This window comes from Eubalaena glacialis, chromosome 16 (genome assembly GCF_028564815.1).
Source record: "Eubalaena glacialis isolate mEubGla1 chromosome 16, mEubGla1.1.hap2.+ XY, whole genome shotgun sequence".
Classification (NCBI taxonomy): Eukaryota; Metazoa; Chordata; class Mammalia; order Artiodactyla; family Balaenidae; genus Eubalaena; species Eubalaena glacialis.
In genome coordinates this window covers 1076870-1093597 of record NC_083731.1, presented here as the reverse complement: position 1 = coordinate 1093597, position 16728 = coordinate 1076870, and the positions used below count along the sequence as shown (strand labels likewise).

General features: G+C 43.8%; 1 protein-coding gene and 1 pseudogene across 2 annotated transcripts in view; one reads left to right on the top strand and one right to left on the bottom strand.

Moving 5' to 3' along the window:
• Positions 1–16728, bottom strand: part of TUBGCP3 (tubulin gamma complex component 3) — a 62880-nt gene that overhangs the window by 40260 nt on the left and 5892 nt on the right. For both annotated transcript variants that reach the window (XM_061171261.1, XM_061171260.1), the window contains exons 2-8: positions 14928–15035; positions 9433–9500; positions 6246–6323; positions 4763–4986; positions 2751–2923; positions 1857–1975; positions 1097–1222 (exon numbers count right to left, since the gene is read on the bottom strand). In XM_061171261.1, coding sequence (XP_061027244.1) covers positions 1097–1222; positions 1857–1975; positions 2751–2923; positions 4763–4986; positions 6246–6323; positions 9433–9500; positions 14928–15035 — 896 coding nt within the window. The remainder of the gene's footprint in view (positions 1–1096; positions 1223–1856; positions 1976–2750; positions 2924–4762; positions 4987–6245; positions 6324–9432; positions 9501–14927; positions 15036–16728) is intronic.
• On the top strand, positions 12627–13656 carry LOC133076412 (ubiquitin carboxyl-terminal hydrolase 1-like; annotated as a pseudogene).

The following is a 16728-nucleotide window of genomic DNA, read 5'->3' as shown; positions in this document are numbered from 1 at the left end:
ATGTGAAGGTCCTTCTGATACCTTTTCAGAATTTAAGATTGAAAAGGTACAAGGCAGTTTTTAATAATGTGGATGGTACAACTCCCCTCACCAAAATGGGGGGAACTGGCATGGAGTTGCCAATTTAAAAATATCACTAGTGAAGAACGTTAGAGAACATAAAAGAAACATTAAGTGTCTATCAGCAGATGACTGGATAAAGAAGATGTGGTACTGGGTGTGTGTGTGCGTATATATATATATATATATATATATATATATATATATATATATATATATATATGCAATGGAATATTACTCAGCTGTAAAAAAGAATGAAATAATGCCACTTGCAGAAGCATGGATGGACCTAGAGATTACCATACAAAATGAAGTAAGTCAGACAAAGACAAATACCATATGATACCACTTCAACGTGGAATCTAAAAATAATACAAATGAACCTATTTACAAAACAGAAGCAGACTCACAGACATAGAAAACTTATCGTTACCAAAGGAGAAAGGGAGGAAAGGGAGGAAAGGGAGGAAAGGGAGGAAAGGGAGGGAAGGGAGGGAAGGGAGGGAGGGAAGGATAAACTGGGAGTATGGGATTAACAGATGCACACTACTATAGTAAAATAGATAAACAGGGATTTACTGTATAGCACAGGCGACGATATTCAATATTTGTAACTACAATGGAAGGTAATAAAAATACATACATATATACGTATAACCAAATCACTTTGATGTACACCTGAAACACAACACTGTAAATCAACTATCCTTCAATTAAAAAAAATTTTTTTAATTGAGAGAATCAAGTCAAAGGGAAAATACACTAAAATATGTAAAGTGACTCATACATGGTCAGTGTTCCCAAGTATTCATTAAACATTTTTAAAAATCGCTATATTTGATTATCTTTGTCACTATCCACTATGTTTTCTCTTTTCTTGAGTTGACCATGACTGACACAGTCCATTTTCAAACCTTCTTTATGTAAAAAGAACCCTCTTCAGAATGACTTTCTTATAAGATTCTAAGGAGATGAAGCATTTCCCGAGGTGAATGTCACCCCAAAACCCCACGTGTCTCCGTAACAAAGAACATACCTGGCCTACAAGTCCAAATGAACGGTCTAGGCTCCTCTGGTCAGTGTATTTTCTGATTTTATTATGTAACCATCCCAACTCAGCAAGTCTGACCGTCGTATCCCTCAAAGATTTATTTAGGTTTGCCTAAAAAGTAAATATATCCAGAGTTTAAAATAAAAAAAATTTTAACACTAGGATTTTAATTATTATTATTTTTTTAACCATTTGTACTTTTATAATTCTTAGGCTTCAACATAAGAAACTTAAAGATAACTAATACACCATCACTAAAGTGAAAGCAGTGAGACTCTAGGGAACAAAAAGCATCACAGAGAAGGCAGGGAAGTAAGACACCTCTGAGCAAGTGTCAGGCTTGGGTCCCACCGCCCCAGGAGTGACTGGCCAGGGTGCCCGGCGTGGCAGGGACAGTCTGTGACGTCAGTGGCCTCGTGACTCGGCTAAGAGTCGCAAAAGGACAGAGGGTCAACAAGAAGGACTGTGGGAAAGGCAGGTTCTGGAAGACAGAAGCAAAGATGCCAGGATACCTGGCCGTCAGGTAACTCGCGCACCACCGTCACAGGATGAAAGGGGGCAACGCGCTGAGGATCAAACCAGGGAGCAAACCAGGGTTCCAGGGTGCAGGCTGACCAGGACTCCCGAATCTGCACGCCAGCCCTCGTGACCCTAGTACTGCCTCACAAACCAACCGTGCCTGCCTGGTCCTGATGCCATTTGTCTTGACTTCTGAACACTTCAGACGGGGTTTCAGTGACCGTACCTTTCCCTCCACTTTGTAACAGTTGTCAGCATTGCTCATCTTGACATTTCTGCCGTCTATGCCCTGGAAGACGTACAGAATATCTCTGACTAGGGCTGCCTCGGCAACTTCCACAGCACCTGTAACACGGTTTTTACAAGGTGAAATAAATCGCACAACACAATTCGCTTCAGGTAATATATTTGCAACCAGAACAAAATTTAAAAACTAAGTAAAGGAATTTAAGATGAGAAAGAATATGAAGTTATAAGAAAAAAGGATTTTCTGAAAAGGATATGGAGATCATATAATTTCTCTTCCAAAAGTCTTTTAAAAAGACAAAGCAATATGTGGGAGTTTAATAGATGATCAGGACCAGCACAAATTAATCACAAAAGGATGGATAATTGTTTCATACGATGTTTAGAAAACTGGCTACACGGCAAGCACGCAAACCTGGTTCCATCGCCATCACCATGACAAAAGGAGTTAACACAGCAGAAAGGGATCTATGATTTCCACAAACCTTGGAACAAAAGCTAACTCAGAATTTAGGTATTACCCAACGTCATGATGAGAGGCAAAGCCCATAGATCCAAGGTCTCAGTGGGAGGAGACACAGTCAGAGCCCAGCCGGGGTCAGGCTCCCACTCCAGGGCTGCAGTCAGTTGTGGCGATAATGGTCTATAAATATCAGATTGCAGCAAACCGGGCCTATCGTCACCGGGGAAGGGAGAGCAGACCCAGGAAAGCACTCGGCAAGGACCTGAGCAGTGGGCGGCTCTGGGGAGGCACGGTCAGGGTGACAGGGTGACAAAGCCAGCCTGGAGGACTGAGGCTCCTGAACCCTGTCACGACAGCGAGAAACCACGCCAAGGTTGTGAGCGTTTAAAACAAGGGGTGCATCCTACTCACCACCCGCATCCCCCTCTCTCCGTGGCCTTGTCACGCTGCGAGACACAGCGCTGGGGACGCCCCTCGAGGTAGCGGTTTGTGAAGATGGCTGGTTTGCAGTTAAAGTCCACGCAAGGCGTGAGCCCAGCTGCTGTCGGAGACAATCTCCCGCGCCCGGAGCTGGGTGAGACTGTCTGAAAGAGGAAGGGACCGTCTGTGTCTTCAAATGCCAGGCTAGTCATGGAGGACACTGAGACAGCCGAAGACACGCTGCTTGAGTTGCTATACTGAGTGCCTTAATCCTGAGAACCTGAGATGCCCGAGCGACCACACCACCACCGCCCCCCCCCCCACCCCCGTGTCCCAGCGACGACGCCCAAGGCCTCCTGGGCTCCCGAGGTGGCTCTCGGGCTCTTCCTGCCACCTCCACAGACTTCTCAACACACAAGTCACAACCTACTGGACTTTTCTTTACAAATACATAACACACACCACCCAGCTAAAACCACTTTGAGATTCACTACTGGTTTTACCCTAAAAGTTAACATCTTTCATCCAGTCAACATTCGTTGAGTTAAAAAATCTGAAACACTGTCCCCCTTCCCTGTCCTCACTGTCCCTCAGTCTTCACAGCACTTGATACGAAACGAAATATCGTAATCTGCAATTAGTTTTAAAAATGCACAAACATAAAATATAAGGCAAAGGCACATCCAAGGTCAAGACAGCTTCTAATAATTTGGAGAACGTGTCAAAGCTGCTCCCTGAAGATGTAGGAAGCTGACAGCTGATTTCTAATGACATATGTTTTGACAACCGCAACAAAAATAGCGCTTCCTGGGACCACAAAATATAGAAACGAGGATCTCAGTGGCACTACTGCTTCCAAGTGGTGAGCTTTGGTTTTAACTGGTCGAGTAAGAGAGGAAAGAAAAACCTGAAACGGCCCTGACTTTTTCCTATTTTTGACAGGGGGAAAAAGTCATCAACAACACTAAATTAAAACTATGTTTTTGAATACAGTCCTAAATTTAAGAAAAAATTCTAAAAGACCACTTCAGTTCAAAGTTCTCTATACAGCTTTTTTTAGATCATGACACTAATTATTTCAAATACTTATTTTAAAGGTGAAAATAAGAACATCTGTTTATTCTTTTAGCCAGAATATGAGTTTAAGATTAAATTTTGGGATGTATTGTGCTGTCTTTCTAAAATACTAGACTCCATTTATTCCACATGTGTGGTACATTCTATTTTCTAATAACTTTAACAAAATTTGACTAAGTCGCACAATGACTTATAACTGTATTACGCTCAGGTGGAAAACATCATTTGATGGTAAATCCTTGGTCACTGTTCTCCTGGAAAAATATCCACTTTTTGATATTTTAAAGCATAGTCTGCTTTAATGTGATTTCTAGGAATGTGTATGGAAAAACACACAGGAGAGCAAAGTTCCAAGTCCATTCGGGCACTGGCACTGGCTTTACTCTCAGCCATGAGCTCGGCGTGTGATCGGATGTGACAGCACGTTGATGTCACACATGTACTGTAAGATGCCACACGCCTCAGTCTGAAGACCTCAGCACTCGAGGACGAGGCAGCTTTATCTTATGTTCCCGACATTTTAAATAATTGAGGAAGAGAACAGCACACCCACGAACGGGACAACGTGCACCGAGAGAAGTGCGAGAGCCCAGCAAGAGCCCGTCGCTCAGTTACGGCCAGAGAAGGCTCTGCACGCCGTCGCGTGCGCAGGCCCCCCGCTAACGGGCCTGTGTCTTCCTTAGCAGGCGGAGTCGGCCCAAACCCTTCACAGGCAGCTAGGACTCAAAGCGGGAGGGGCTCCCAGCTGAAACGGAGGGAGTGCCTGGAAGGGAACGTCCTAGATAGAGCACCTCAGACCCAGCGCCTAGAACCTCCCTGGCACACACGCGGCTCTGAAGACAGTGTCGGTGAAGACGAGACGCCCGATAAGGGCCGAGCACCCCCTGCTCCCACCGCGTGGGGACGCCCGCCGCGAGCTGGGTTACCCCGGGACGAGAGGCTGAGGCGTCGGGGCCGGGCCGCCGAGGGCGCACACGCTGCCGCTGCCGCTGCCCACGCCGCTGCTCCCCAGGCTGCCAGAGCCCTGGGCCGGCGGGGCGCTGCGGTCCTGGTAGTTCAGGGGCAGCGTCTGAGGCCTGGCGTAGTAGTAGGGCGTGGAGTGAGCATCTCGGGGTAGCGCCTGAGCAAACAACGTGGCGTAGCTAGAAACCTGCAAATAAAAGGCGTCACGAATATGGGTACGAAATTACAGAACGCTTTCCCACACCAGCAAAGATAGTTTACATTCAGACTTTGGTTCTATTTTTGTAACTGGATTTTGTACAGGCAGACCTCAGAGATATTGTGGGCTCAGTTCCAGACCACCGCAATAAAACGAGTAGTGAAACGAAGCAAGTCACACGAATTTTCTAGCTTCCCAGTGCATATAAAAGTTATGTGTACACTATACTGTAGTCTATTGAGTATGCCACAGCATTTTGTCTAAAAAGCAATATACACACCTTAATTTAAAAATACTTTATTGCTTAAAAATGCGAACCATCGTCTGACAATGCAAAGTTGCCACACACCTTCAACTTGTAAAAAATGCAGTATCTGCGAAGCACAATAAAACGAGCTGTGCCTGTACTTATTAAACGATAAATCAGGTATTATAGTTTTGAAATAAGCCTGAACTGGTAAAGTTCTGGAAAGTTTTCTGAATCTCAAAACTCCCACATGGTCTGATAACTAAACACTTTACTCAGAAACCAAGCAAACTGAAACTCAAATAATTACTCAAACATTTTTAAAAGTCTGGCATTATTATGTAATGAAAGAATGCTCATTACTCAGACTAAGGCTTGAAAGGTAAATATGACTCTTTCACCCACATTCTTCAACTCTCTAAACACTCAAATTTCTGTGGTCGAGCATCTTATTACACCAGACTGGAACTCTGGGACTCTGGGCGGCAGCCCAACAGCTCTTTCAAACACCGCACGGGTCAAAAACTGAACCCACTGACAACAAACTTTCCATGGTATAACAGTAATTAATGTTCATCATGATATCTGAAAACCCAAGAAAACCCTAAAAGGTCTTCTAACCCAACGAATAATGAAGCTGTGCTAATATTAATAACTTTACAGAATAAAAATCTGAAAACTGATAGTTTATGCTCTATTTAACCAGACATTGTTATATTTGAAGTAATAACATGATTCTCAAAAACATCTTAAGGAAACACAGCATACTGACTAAAAATGCCCTTAAAAACAAAACAAAAACAAAAACAAAAAAAGAAAGAAAGAAAAAGAAATCTCTTGACCCTCATGACTGCCCAGAAAACTATACAAATTTTTTTGCTTTTCTCCTATTATTTTCTTAAGTATGGAAGCCAATTCCTACCAAAATTTGGTATAACTGCCCCAGCAAAAGACACTGTGCTTTAAAAAGGCATCGAGCTGTGAAAATAGAGACTCTCACCTTGTTAGGCTGCTTGCGTGGATCTTCACTAAGGCTTAGCAAGAGGTAGAGAATTGACCATTTATTTTTCAAAACTCCCTGTTTAGAAAGAAAACATTAAAAGAACAACTTTGTACTAGTTCCCAATTTTATCTTCCTCTCTCCTAAATTACCCTTATTTCCAAAATAGAAACGCGTTTTAAAATTCACCCGGTAACATCAAAGCTCAATTTGTCCATTTTTCAGGCACTACCATAGTGCTATCCATGAGAAGGCAAGAGAACGTTCTCAAGAGGTCAAGACCCTTGGAACCTTTAACCCCCTGAAATCTAACTCCGAAGTCCCAACGTGAACATTTTTTCAATTATCCTATTCCTGTCTAACGGTATTTCCTCCCTGAAATAATTCTTATAATAACCAACTTCCCAAACACAGTTGATTATAAGAATAATGCCATCACAAAATGTGTGAATGCTTTCCCCGCCTTAAGTCCAATTTAAGCCATAAAACAAAGGAAAGGAAAAAAGAAAATAATTCCAAAGTATAAGACGTAGGTCTCAGCATCATGCATTCTTGGGAAGCTCACGGTTCTGAAGCACGTAGATGCCAGGATAACTACCCCTAGGTTTCTATGTAAGGTAATCATAATGACTTCCTTAATTTCCAAACATGTATCACTCCCCCCGATTCACAACCGTTAACAGCAAGCAGCCCACCCTCCATACGTTTTATCCCAAACTTACAGCGCATTGCACTCTATTCCTGTACTCCTACCTTTCCCATGCATAGGCTAGAAACTATAAATACTTTATTTACAAAACAAATTATGGGACGGTTACTCACATTGCACAAGTTCTTCATTATATGTATAAAATATTCCTAGAAAGTTTCTTTAAAGAATAAGCTCATTCTAGGTATGTAATTGATTCACACAGAATTTTTCAGAAACAGCAAACTCCCCAGCTGGGACAACAGCAAGGAAGAAAGAGGCCAGCCCTGACCGAGGCCTCAGCCCAGAGGTAAGCAGACGTTCGGGCAAATACACTTTGGTATCATGAACTGCCCTTCCAGACACAGGAGGATCGCTCAGTGGTCCAGGCTCACGAAAGCGCCCCCCGAGGAGACGTGCATCTCTCAGAAACAGAGACATGTGTCCCTGCAGCGCGGCAGGAGGGGCTCACTCTTCCCTACCCTGCCTGTTCCAGGGGAAGCCAACCAGAAGCAAGGGAGCCTAGGGGCTGCAATCCACACCCATCAGCCCCTCAGAGCCCAAAGCAGCAGAAAGGGGGAGAGAACAGAGCTGGTGGGACCACCAGAATCAACAACTCCAGCAGCACACGTTTCAGATGATTCTAAACCACTTCAGACCCTGTTGTCTTAGACTTTGAAACTGAAAGGACCTCAATTCAGACATAAAACGCTAAACGCCGTGCACACGCTGAATTTTAAATGTGGAAACACGTATCAGGGCCCCGTGAGCTCTGGAGGAGCATCGGAACAAGCGTTGCGCGCGCAGTCATTTAGACCGGCGCGCACCCCAGCCCACCCCTCCTGAGGCTCCCGCTCCTCTCGCACAGCCCCGCCTTCCTCCGCCCGCCCGCAGCCCCTCCTCGTCCTCAGCTCTGCCCCGCCAGCCACGGTCCAGCTTCTGGCCCAGGACACCCTGCCCACGCCTCTGCTCCCTGACTCCCGCCTGGGGTCTAAGGACACAATGGCAAACGGCAAAGGGCCCCTCGGACCTGCCCTGGTGCCCATGGGCACACTGCTGGAAGGCCCTGACGGGCGGGAGGGAGGACAAAACACCGACCACGGCTGTGGTTCCAAAGAAGCAGACGTTTCAGCAACAAGAAGGAACGGCTCCCGCCGCTCGCTAACACCTTCCCTCATGCTTCAGCCTCCAGCCCTAGGAAGCCGGCTACTATGTAGAACATCGCCGCTTTAGGAAAAAGCATTTGGTGCTCCAAACTGAACTGTGGAAAACAGCCATTTAAATTAGAAACTCCCTAAATATGTTTTCACCTAATGGCCAGTGTTAACAGACATAACAGCTCTTACTGATGAAATCTCCCTTTGGGGATCTCAGTAAGGCTAATAAGCATCTCGGGAATGTGACATCTGATAAGCAGATCTTGGTAATTTTCAATGCACAAGTGAAGTTGTTTTTAAAAATAGAGAAAGATTAAGAAAACCAAATAATACAGCAGTTTGAAACTATCTGCCTGGAAACGACTGTACAAAAAAAGTTTCCTCTTTTTTTTTTTTTGATTTTATAATTTAATGTTAGATTATATTCATATTGAAAGGTTTTTTTTTTAAAATCATATCTCTTGCAAGGTCATTTCTTAACTTCATAAATATCATAAAGATGGAAAAACATACTTAAAGCAGTGAATCCAAGTAAATCCAATTGAATTAAGGAATCAAAATGGTCAGCAAATAAGGTTAGGCTTCTTTTTAGGGGTACAACAGATGAACAAAGAGGAAGACTTGAAAGAACCACGAGTTCTACTACTGGCAGCATCAGGCACTGCTCCGTGATTTCACCATCGTGAGACTAACCGAGTATTTGTTGAGCAAAGCAGTCAACTTCTCAGGATTTCACTTTCTTCTCTGTAAGAGAAGGGAGACGGCTACCTAGCTGTCTAGCTTCCTTTATAGTCTGAATCACAAAAATCTCCCCCTAGGATTCAGTTAGTTTACTGGAGTAAAGGCCAGCAGAGTCTTTTATAAAAATAACACGTTAGAAAAACCACTCACGTGCAAGTATCAACATCCAAGCACAAAATGTTCAAATCAATTTTTTATTTATTTACTGTGACAGTAATTTACTGTAATTTATTCGCAGTAACAGCAGGAATTGCACCTGATGAACAGTGAGATGCACCAACAAGCTAAGCCTCTGCTGTCGTGTGTAGACACGTCAAAGCTTCTGCTGATGTGCTTCCTCCCAGGGACGTAACTAAGGCTTCGGTGACACGCTCACTGCCCAGGAAGTCTGATCGCTTTCTCACTGTAGCTTCATTCATCTTTATAAGCACTTTCACATTCAACCCAGCTAGAACCTACTTCTAACACTGAACGTCTTTGAAAAGCAAACACTATCTAGAGTTGAAAGCCACTACCCAACACAGAGAAGGTGACCACGTGCTCCCAGCCACAATAACTGCCTCGCCAACAGCAGAGCAGCTTTCAGACACGTGCGTGATACCTGTGAGTGAAGTTTCCTGTGGAGTTCTGAAAATAATGCAGCATCTGCTTCTCTTCTCTGTCGGGTAACTAGAAAGTCAGAAAATGAGCATGTTAATGACACACACCGAAGTTTATTCTTATGATACTATTTCACCCACAGTAATGGATAACTCTGACGTCTGAAACGAACCTTGAGCTTAAGAATCAAAATAACTAGGCAATGTCACTTCAGCTCCATAAATTTCGTCAAGTTATTGGATCTGAGATTTGTAAAATATGGACAAAATTAGGCTGGAATCAAAGAGTTTATGTGAAAATTAGCTAAAGTAACAGAAATGATGGGATTTTTTTAGATCCTATCTATAAATAGTAACAAACGGCCCAGTGAGGCAAAGTACCACTAGTTTAATAAAGGCCACCTGGAGCGAGGGATGGGAAGTGAAAACATCTTTGGTATCCTAACTGCAAAAGGCAATAACAAAGAAGTACCCCATTCATGACAGTGTGACTTAAAACCACACCTTCTAAGCATTTTTGTTAATATATACTGCAATGCTTCATCGTGCTTTGGTGTAAGATGTAAGAGTCAGTTACTATTTCAAAATTGAAATTGAAACAGCTAAGGGGCTAATCTTCACCCAGGAATTCGTTCCATGCCTGTGTGTCCCCAGGGCTCACGGCCACAGCCCATTCTCTAGAAGCCAAGGGAACCAACGAGACGCTCACTCGCCGCGCGGCTCCGTGAAGGAGGACGTGGGCCTGGGAGGAGACGCTCACCCACATCCACCACGCTGCACGCACCACCCGTGCACGGGTACCTCTCCAAGGAATCCCGTTACAGCCGAGAGAAAAGCACCCCCCTCAGAAGCTGGCTTACAGCCTCACTATTCTCCAAGGAACCTCTGCGTCTGTTTACCCCAGCGTAGCAGGACTGCTTTCTTAAAACCTCATCAGCCAAGCTCGCTTAGTTTAAATGTTCGAATTCTTCTCTAGAAAGACAATGACTGACTTGACAGCCAATACCTTTTCATATTCATCACCTAGGAAAGGGTCCCCGTATCATGTACTGATCGTATGGCCCAGTATGTCTCGTATGGACATACCAGCGGCCGCTTCATCCTAATCAAAGCTGTACCTCCAAGTCTTCCTGTGCAGAACGGTAAAGCTCTCTTTAAAATGCATTATTACAAATTGCATTCAACAAAATGAATGCAGTTAAAAATTCAATATAATTTACTTTTACATGTTATTTCTACAGAATGGGACTAATGCTAACTCAGATATAAAAGTCACAGGACAATAAAATATAGTAAATAATACTAATAAAAATGAACACAGAATATTCACCCAAAAAATGATGTTTTATCTAATAGACGACTAAATAAAGCAAAACAAGCCTTGAGTTACAATGTACCTCACTTACCAATGTGAAAAATGAAGAAACCAATAGGTGTGAAATTTTGTCACACACGATGAGTTTTGCAATTTGTGTCAATAGAAAACATACTAGCATTTTATATCTGAAGCCAGCCATATAAAATGGCAAGTTAACATTTTTGTGCTATTCCAGAGAGCAGAACTACCATACCTAATCTAATATACCAAAAACAATTACCAAATTTCAAAAATATTAAAATGTAAAAACTATGTCTAAGAATGAATGAAAGATGATAGATCACTGGTGACCACTCCATGGACCATCACTGACACCTCAACCACAGCTGGGCCACGTCAGGGCTGGGGACTCGGGCTGGGGGCCCAGGAGCAGCCGTGGACACCAGGTGATAACGGGCAGAAGAGACGCACTGCGTCTACACAGCAAGCCTCATTTCAAAGGTACAGAGACTACACAGAACAATAAACTGCACACGGTTACAGTTTTCTTCTTAAAAAAAGATCCTTCAGGACCCACTCAACAACGTGGCCGCCAGTCCTGTGACTCTGAGGACAAACTACCGTCAGCCACTCCAAGTACGTGTAGCACTCTCACCAGCGGGCCTGGGTCTGTACGTTCATAAAGGGCATAAAGGTCTGTTAAATGCAGTGCCTAGTAGTTGGGGTCCTCACTAATGATCTAAAGTGTAACAATCATCAGGGGTCAAGAAGCGAGCGCAGCCCCAGCGGTTCGGGCGCCGGGCGAGCGGAGCCGCTTCTGGCGCTCCTTGCCGTCCCGGGGCGGGGACGGGGGCGGGCTCGGTCGGGCGCCGCTTCGGGGATGTAGTCGTTGCCGGCGCCAGGCAGGACCGAGCGGCAGCCCGGGTTCCCGCTCTTGAGAGCGAATGGTCACTCCCCTGCGGGGAGGGCGATCCGGCCAGCTTTTCCGTGGGTCGCGGGCCCCCGCGGGCTCGGGGCAGGGGCTCACCTGTCGCACCCGCCCTCAGCCCGGTTAGACTCGTCGGCGTCACTGCCGCGGACCTCGCTCTGGGCCATGACCAGAGTTACGGGAGAAACACTTTTGATGTAACAACCCCCAGTGATAAGGAGAGCCAGGAGCAAGAAATGGTATAGAAGATACGGCACCTGGTAAAATGTTATATTCTAGATATGATTGGTGATTACAAGGTCCCTGTATAAATTAATTCTTGTCAACTCCTTGGGATTTGAAGAGAAAATGCCCGGTGTCATACCTAGTGAAAGTAATGGGCTTTCAAGAGGTAGTCCATCAAAAAAAAACAGACTTTCCTTGAAGTTTTTTCAGAAAAAGGAAACCAAGAGAGCCTTGGATTTCACAGATTCTCAAGAAAATGAAGAAAAAACTTCTGAATATAGAGGATCTGAAATTGATCAAGTTGTTCCTGCAGCACAGTCCTCACCTGTCAACTGTGAGAAGAGAGAAAACTTGTTACCGTTTGTGGGACTGAATAATCTCGGCAATACTTGTTATCTTAATAGTATACTTCAGGTATTATATTTTTGTCCTGGTTTTAAATCTGGAGTGAAGCACTTATTTAATGTTATTTCAAGGAAGAAAGAAGCCCTAAAAGATGAAGCCAGTCAAAAAGATAAGGGAAATTGCAAAGAAGATTCTTCAGCAAGTTATGAACTAATATGCAGCTTACAGTCCTTGATCATTTCAGTCGAACAGCTTCAGGCTAGTTTTCTCTTAAATCCAGAGAAATATACTGATGAACTTGCTACTCAGCCAAGGCGACTACTTAACACACTCAGGGAACTCAACCCTATGTATGAAGGATATCTACAGCATGATGCACAGGAAGTATTACAGTGTATTTTGGGAAACATTCAAGAAACATGCCAACTCCTAAAAAAAGAAGTAAAAAATGTGGCAGAGTTATCTACTAAGGTAGAAGAAAAACATCAGAAAGAGGAAATGAGTGGTAATAACAGCATGGAGATGGACAATATGAGGCATTCTGAAGACTATAAAGAAAAATTGCCAAAAGTAAATGGGAAAAGAAAAAGTGACACTGAATTTGGTAACATGAAGAAAAAAGTTAAAGTCTCTAAGGAACACCAGTCTTTGGAAGAAAACCAGAGACAAACCAGATCAAAAAGAAAAGCTACAGTTGATTCATTAGATATTCCTGCTAAAATAATCCCCAAGTACATTTCTGAAAATGAAAGTGCAAGACCCTCACAAAAGAAATCAAGAGTTAAAATAAACTGGTTAAAGTCTGCAGCTAAGCAACCCAGCATTATTTCTAAATTCTGTAGTCTGGGTAAAATAACAACAAACCAAGAATCCAAAGGACAATCTAAAAATGAATATGATCTTGAAGAGGACTTGGGGAAGTATGAAAATGATAATACAGCTAATGGTTGTGGACTTGAATCTCCAGGGAATAATGTTATGCCTGTTAATGAAGTTAAGCCCATAAACAAAGGTGCAGAGCAAATTGGTTTTGAGCTAGTGGAGAAATTATTTCAAGGTCAGCTGGTATTAAGGACTCGTTGCTTAGAATGTGAAAGTTTAACAGAAAGAAGATTTTCAAGACATCAGTGTACCAGTGCAAGAAGATGAGCTTTCCAAAGTAGAGGAGAGTTCTGAAATTTCTCCAGAGCCAAAAACAGAAATGAAGACCCTGAGATGGGCAATTTCACAGTTTGCTTCAGTGGAGAGGATTGTAGGAGAAGATAAATATTTCTGTGAAAATTGCCATCATTATACTGAAGCTGAACGAAGTCTTTTGTTTGACAAAATGCCTGAAGTTATAACTATTCATTTGAAGTGCTTTGCTGCTAGTGGCTTGGAGTGAGTATTCTAAAGTTTTGTTCAAAATGCTATGATAGTAAGGAAACAGTACAATAGTGTAATAGAAACTACTGAAATGAAGTAATTTACAAATATTGCCTTAGAAAAGTTTATTGTTTTATTAACAGCTTCCCTGTAAAAACGCATCCATTTAAAAAAAAAAAAAAAAAAGAAGCGAGCGCAATGTTCTCAGGTTCAGTTTTACGGACAAGAAAGGAAAATGAGTCTTCACACTATGATAAACAGTCCGTCCCCCCACCTTACACGGTACCTACGTGCCAGGGAACCCCAAGATCGGAATCATGCCAGTCCTGCGCTGCTCACCGAGACCCAGCCGCTCACACGCCAGGGTCCCAACCCTACCCGCGGCCGCCACTTCCCAGCTCGGGTACCCAGCTCTGCAACAGGACGTCCACACAGAGCCCCGGCCAAACAGTTAATAAGGCAACAGCTGAGGTGGGAAACGGTGCCATGAGGAACTACCGCCGAGAACGTGGCATTACCACTTGCGACAGCCCGTTTCACCTGGGCGGGTTAAGAGCCGGGCCTGCAGGGAGAACGCACCTGCTTTCTCAGGTGCCAGGCTGCTGCTTAGGTGGCTGGGGCCAGGCTCTTGAGTCTGGAGAACTGTGAGGAAAGGGGACCCAGCCCCTGGAGAAGAACCCCCCTCCGACCGGGACAGGGGCGGCTCTCACAAGTGGGTCCTGGTCCTCAGAGCCCCCCTCTCAGATGCTCCTGGGACGCACAGTCGGACAACCATTCCTAACCGGGGGCTAATACGTGGAGAGCTTCCTTCTCTAAGGTAACACTGTGTATGAAAGCTTTCAGGACCATCTCAGAATTAAAACATTCAACAGCAAGCTCTAAAGTACTGCAAGTTGACTCACTGAGTTGTTTTAACTGCCAAGATAATACCCTCCGTTATCTGGTCAAAGGGTGCATAAGATTAAATACTTCGAATCACAAGATAAGCAGCAAGTTATATGAAGTCCTTTTATCTTCCTCACATTCTTAACCCACATTATGTTGTTATAATAGTATTTAAAACAACCCCCTTCCACTATGTTCTTGTCCTTATTTTTAATATATATTTTTATATATTTGTAATAGTACCTATAATTAAAATGTGTTTGGGAACTACATATATACATACACATACAAAGAAATACATACATATATAAAGAAATACACAAGTATATATCTGTGTGTGTGTGTGTGTGTGTGTGTGTGTGTGTGTATAAACTTAAGCTTTGACAAGTTTAAGAATGCAACACATGATAACACTTAAGAAAAATACATACGTTCTTTCTTGATTTTTTCAGCTACTAGAAATTCATCTCTTTCAACAGTTGGGGCAAAGTTGCTGCCAATAACTCGCACGGCATACTGGAACTGCTGGGCCACATCGGCTGAAAGGTAAATAAAAGGATGCAACTTATCACCATCACGTTACATCTCGATCCCCCGAGGCTTCCAGTTCAACACTGTGCACTGGGCAGGCGCACCTACTGTCCACCTTCCCCAGGGCTTAACTGAGAGGACGGAAGAGCCACAAAGAGGCAGAATGAACGACTACATGAGCAGAATGACAGTTTTACAGACAAAGAGAGGGAGACAGCAACAGAAAGTCTGAAAACTCCTAGGAGACAGAAAACAGATTGGACTGATAAACCTAAAAAAAGGAGCAGGAAAAGTGCCAGCCCAAACCACGGCACCTGCTCAGCAGAGCCTACAAGGAGCGCCAGGGCTCACGTGCACACACACGCCAGGAGTGGCCGCGAGCAACCAAAACGGGCAATAGCTGATGAACCATGTGTGCACTTCCAGGTAAAGAGGACGGCGTAAACACAGACATGTGCCTCCACGCCCTTCAAAAACCCCACGAAACTGAGAAAAGGGGATCTTTTTTTTTTAAGGCATAAACCTACAAGAGCAAAGAAAACAAGGCAGATCAGTAAACCCTGCTGACTCGACTTCTACAAGTGTGTCCCACTATGCTCACTCCATAGCCACTAGCCCATCTCAACAAGTCTCCTGAGTAGCTGGTGACCTACTCCTCCTTTTGCCCCTGGAGTAAATGACCCACACGCAGTCAGGCTGATCCTGAGGAAGGCCTACAACACTGGGCCCCTTGCCACCTGCCCCTTGTTCTCCTGACCCAGCTCACGACACACCAGCCATGCTCCGCGGTCCTGCCCTTCCTTGAGGATGCCTCACTCACGTCCAGCTGAGAACCCTGACACACCCTCCCCCCCCCAGCTCCTCAGACCGCCTTCCCACCTCCAGCACACATACACACGCACACACACGCACACATGTACACACACACACACGTGCGGAGTCTTCCTTAAACGCCACTGCACCACACCACAGAAGGTGAGTGTATACACGGGGGAAAGGAGCAAAAAGAAGTAACTCAAACTGTTTCTGTGGAGTCACAGGATTAGAGGGGAGATCTTCTTCCTCATGTTTTCCCACACTTTAAAAATTTTCTACACCAAGTATACATTAATTTTATAAACATTAAGTGTCACTGAACATCTCTTATTTAAAAGGAGTGCTTGTATAACTATTTTAGTTAAAAATTATTTTTAGATTACCACGATCCTGAGTTCTACAAACAACAGTTCGTTAACAACACACCCAAGGACATCACACAAAAATCCCCACTCTAAAAGTTTCATAAACTTTTGAATTTTCTCCTGTCCAAAATGCAAACCTCCTCAGTACCAGGCACACTCTCCTCTTCCTTGTCTTGACACCTTCTCCACACCTCTGTATGTCTGTCACATCCCTCCCACCTCTGCAGCCACACTGCAGTTTCCCTATCTGCCTGCCAGCCAAATTTCCAGTCTATCTTTCTTGTTGATGATAAAATATTTGAAAAACCCATCAGCTATTTCTTAAACCAAATCTACCTATCCTGTGCTGCAAAGGTAGATGCATAGAATCCAGACTATGAAAGAAATTAGCAGAGGCAGTTATTCTTTCTTTAATAATGACTATCATCAATATGATATCAATAATGACTATCAATAATGACTATCATTTAATAATGACTACCATCAAAGATTAAAATGCAAAATATCAAACAATGTCAAC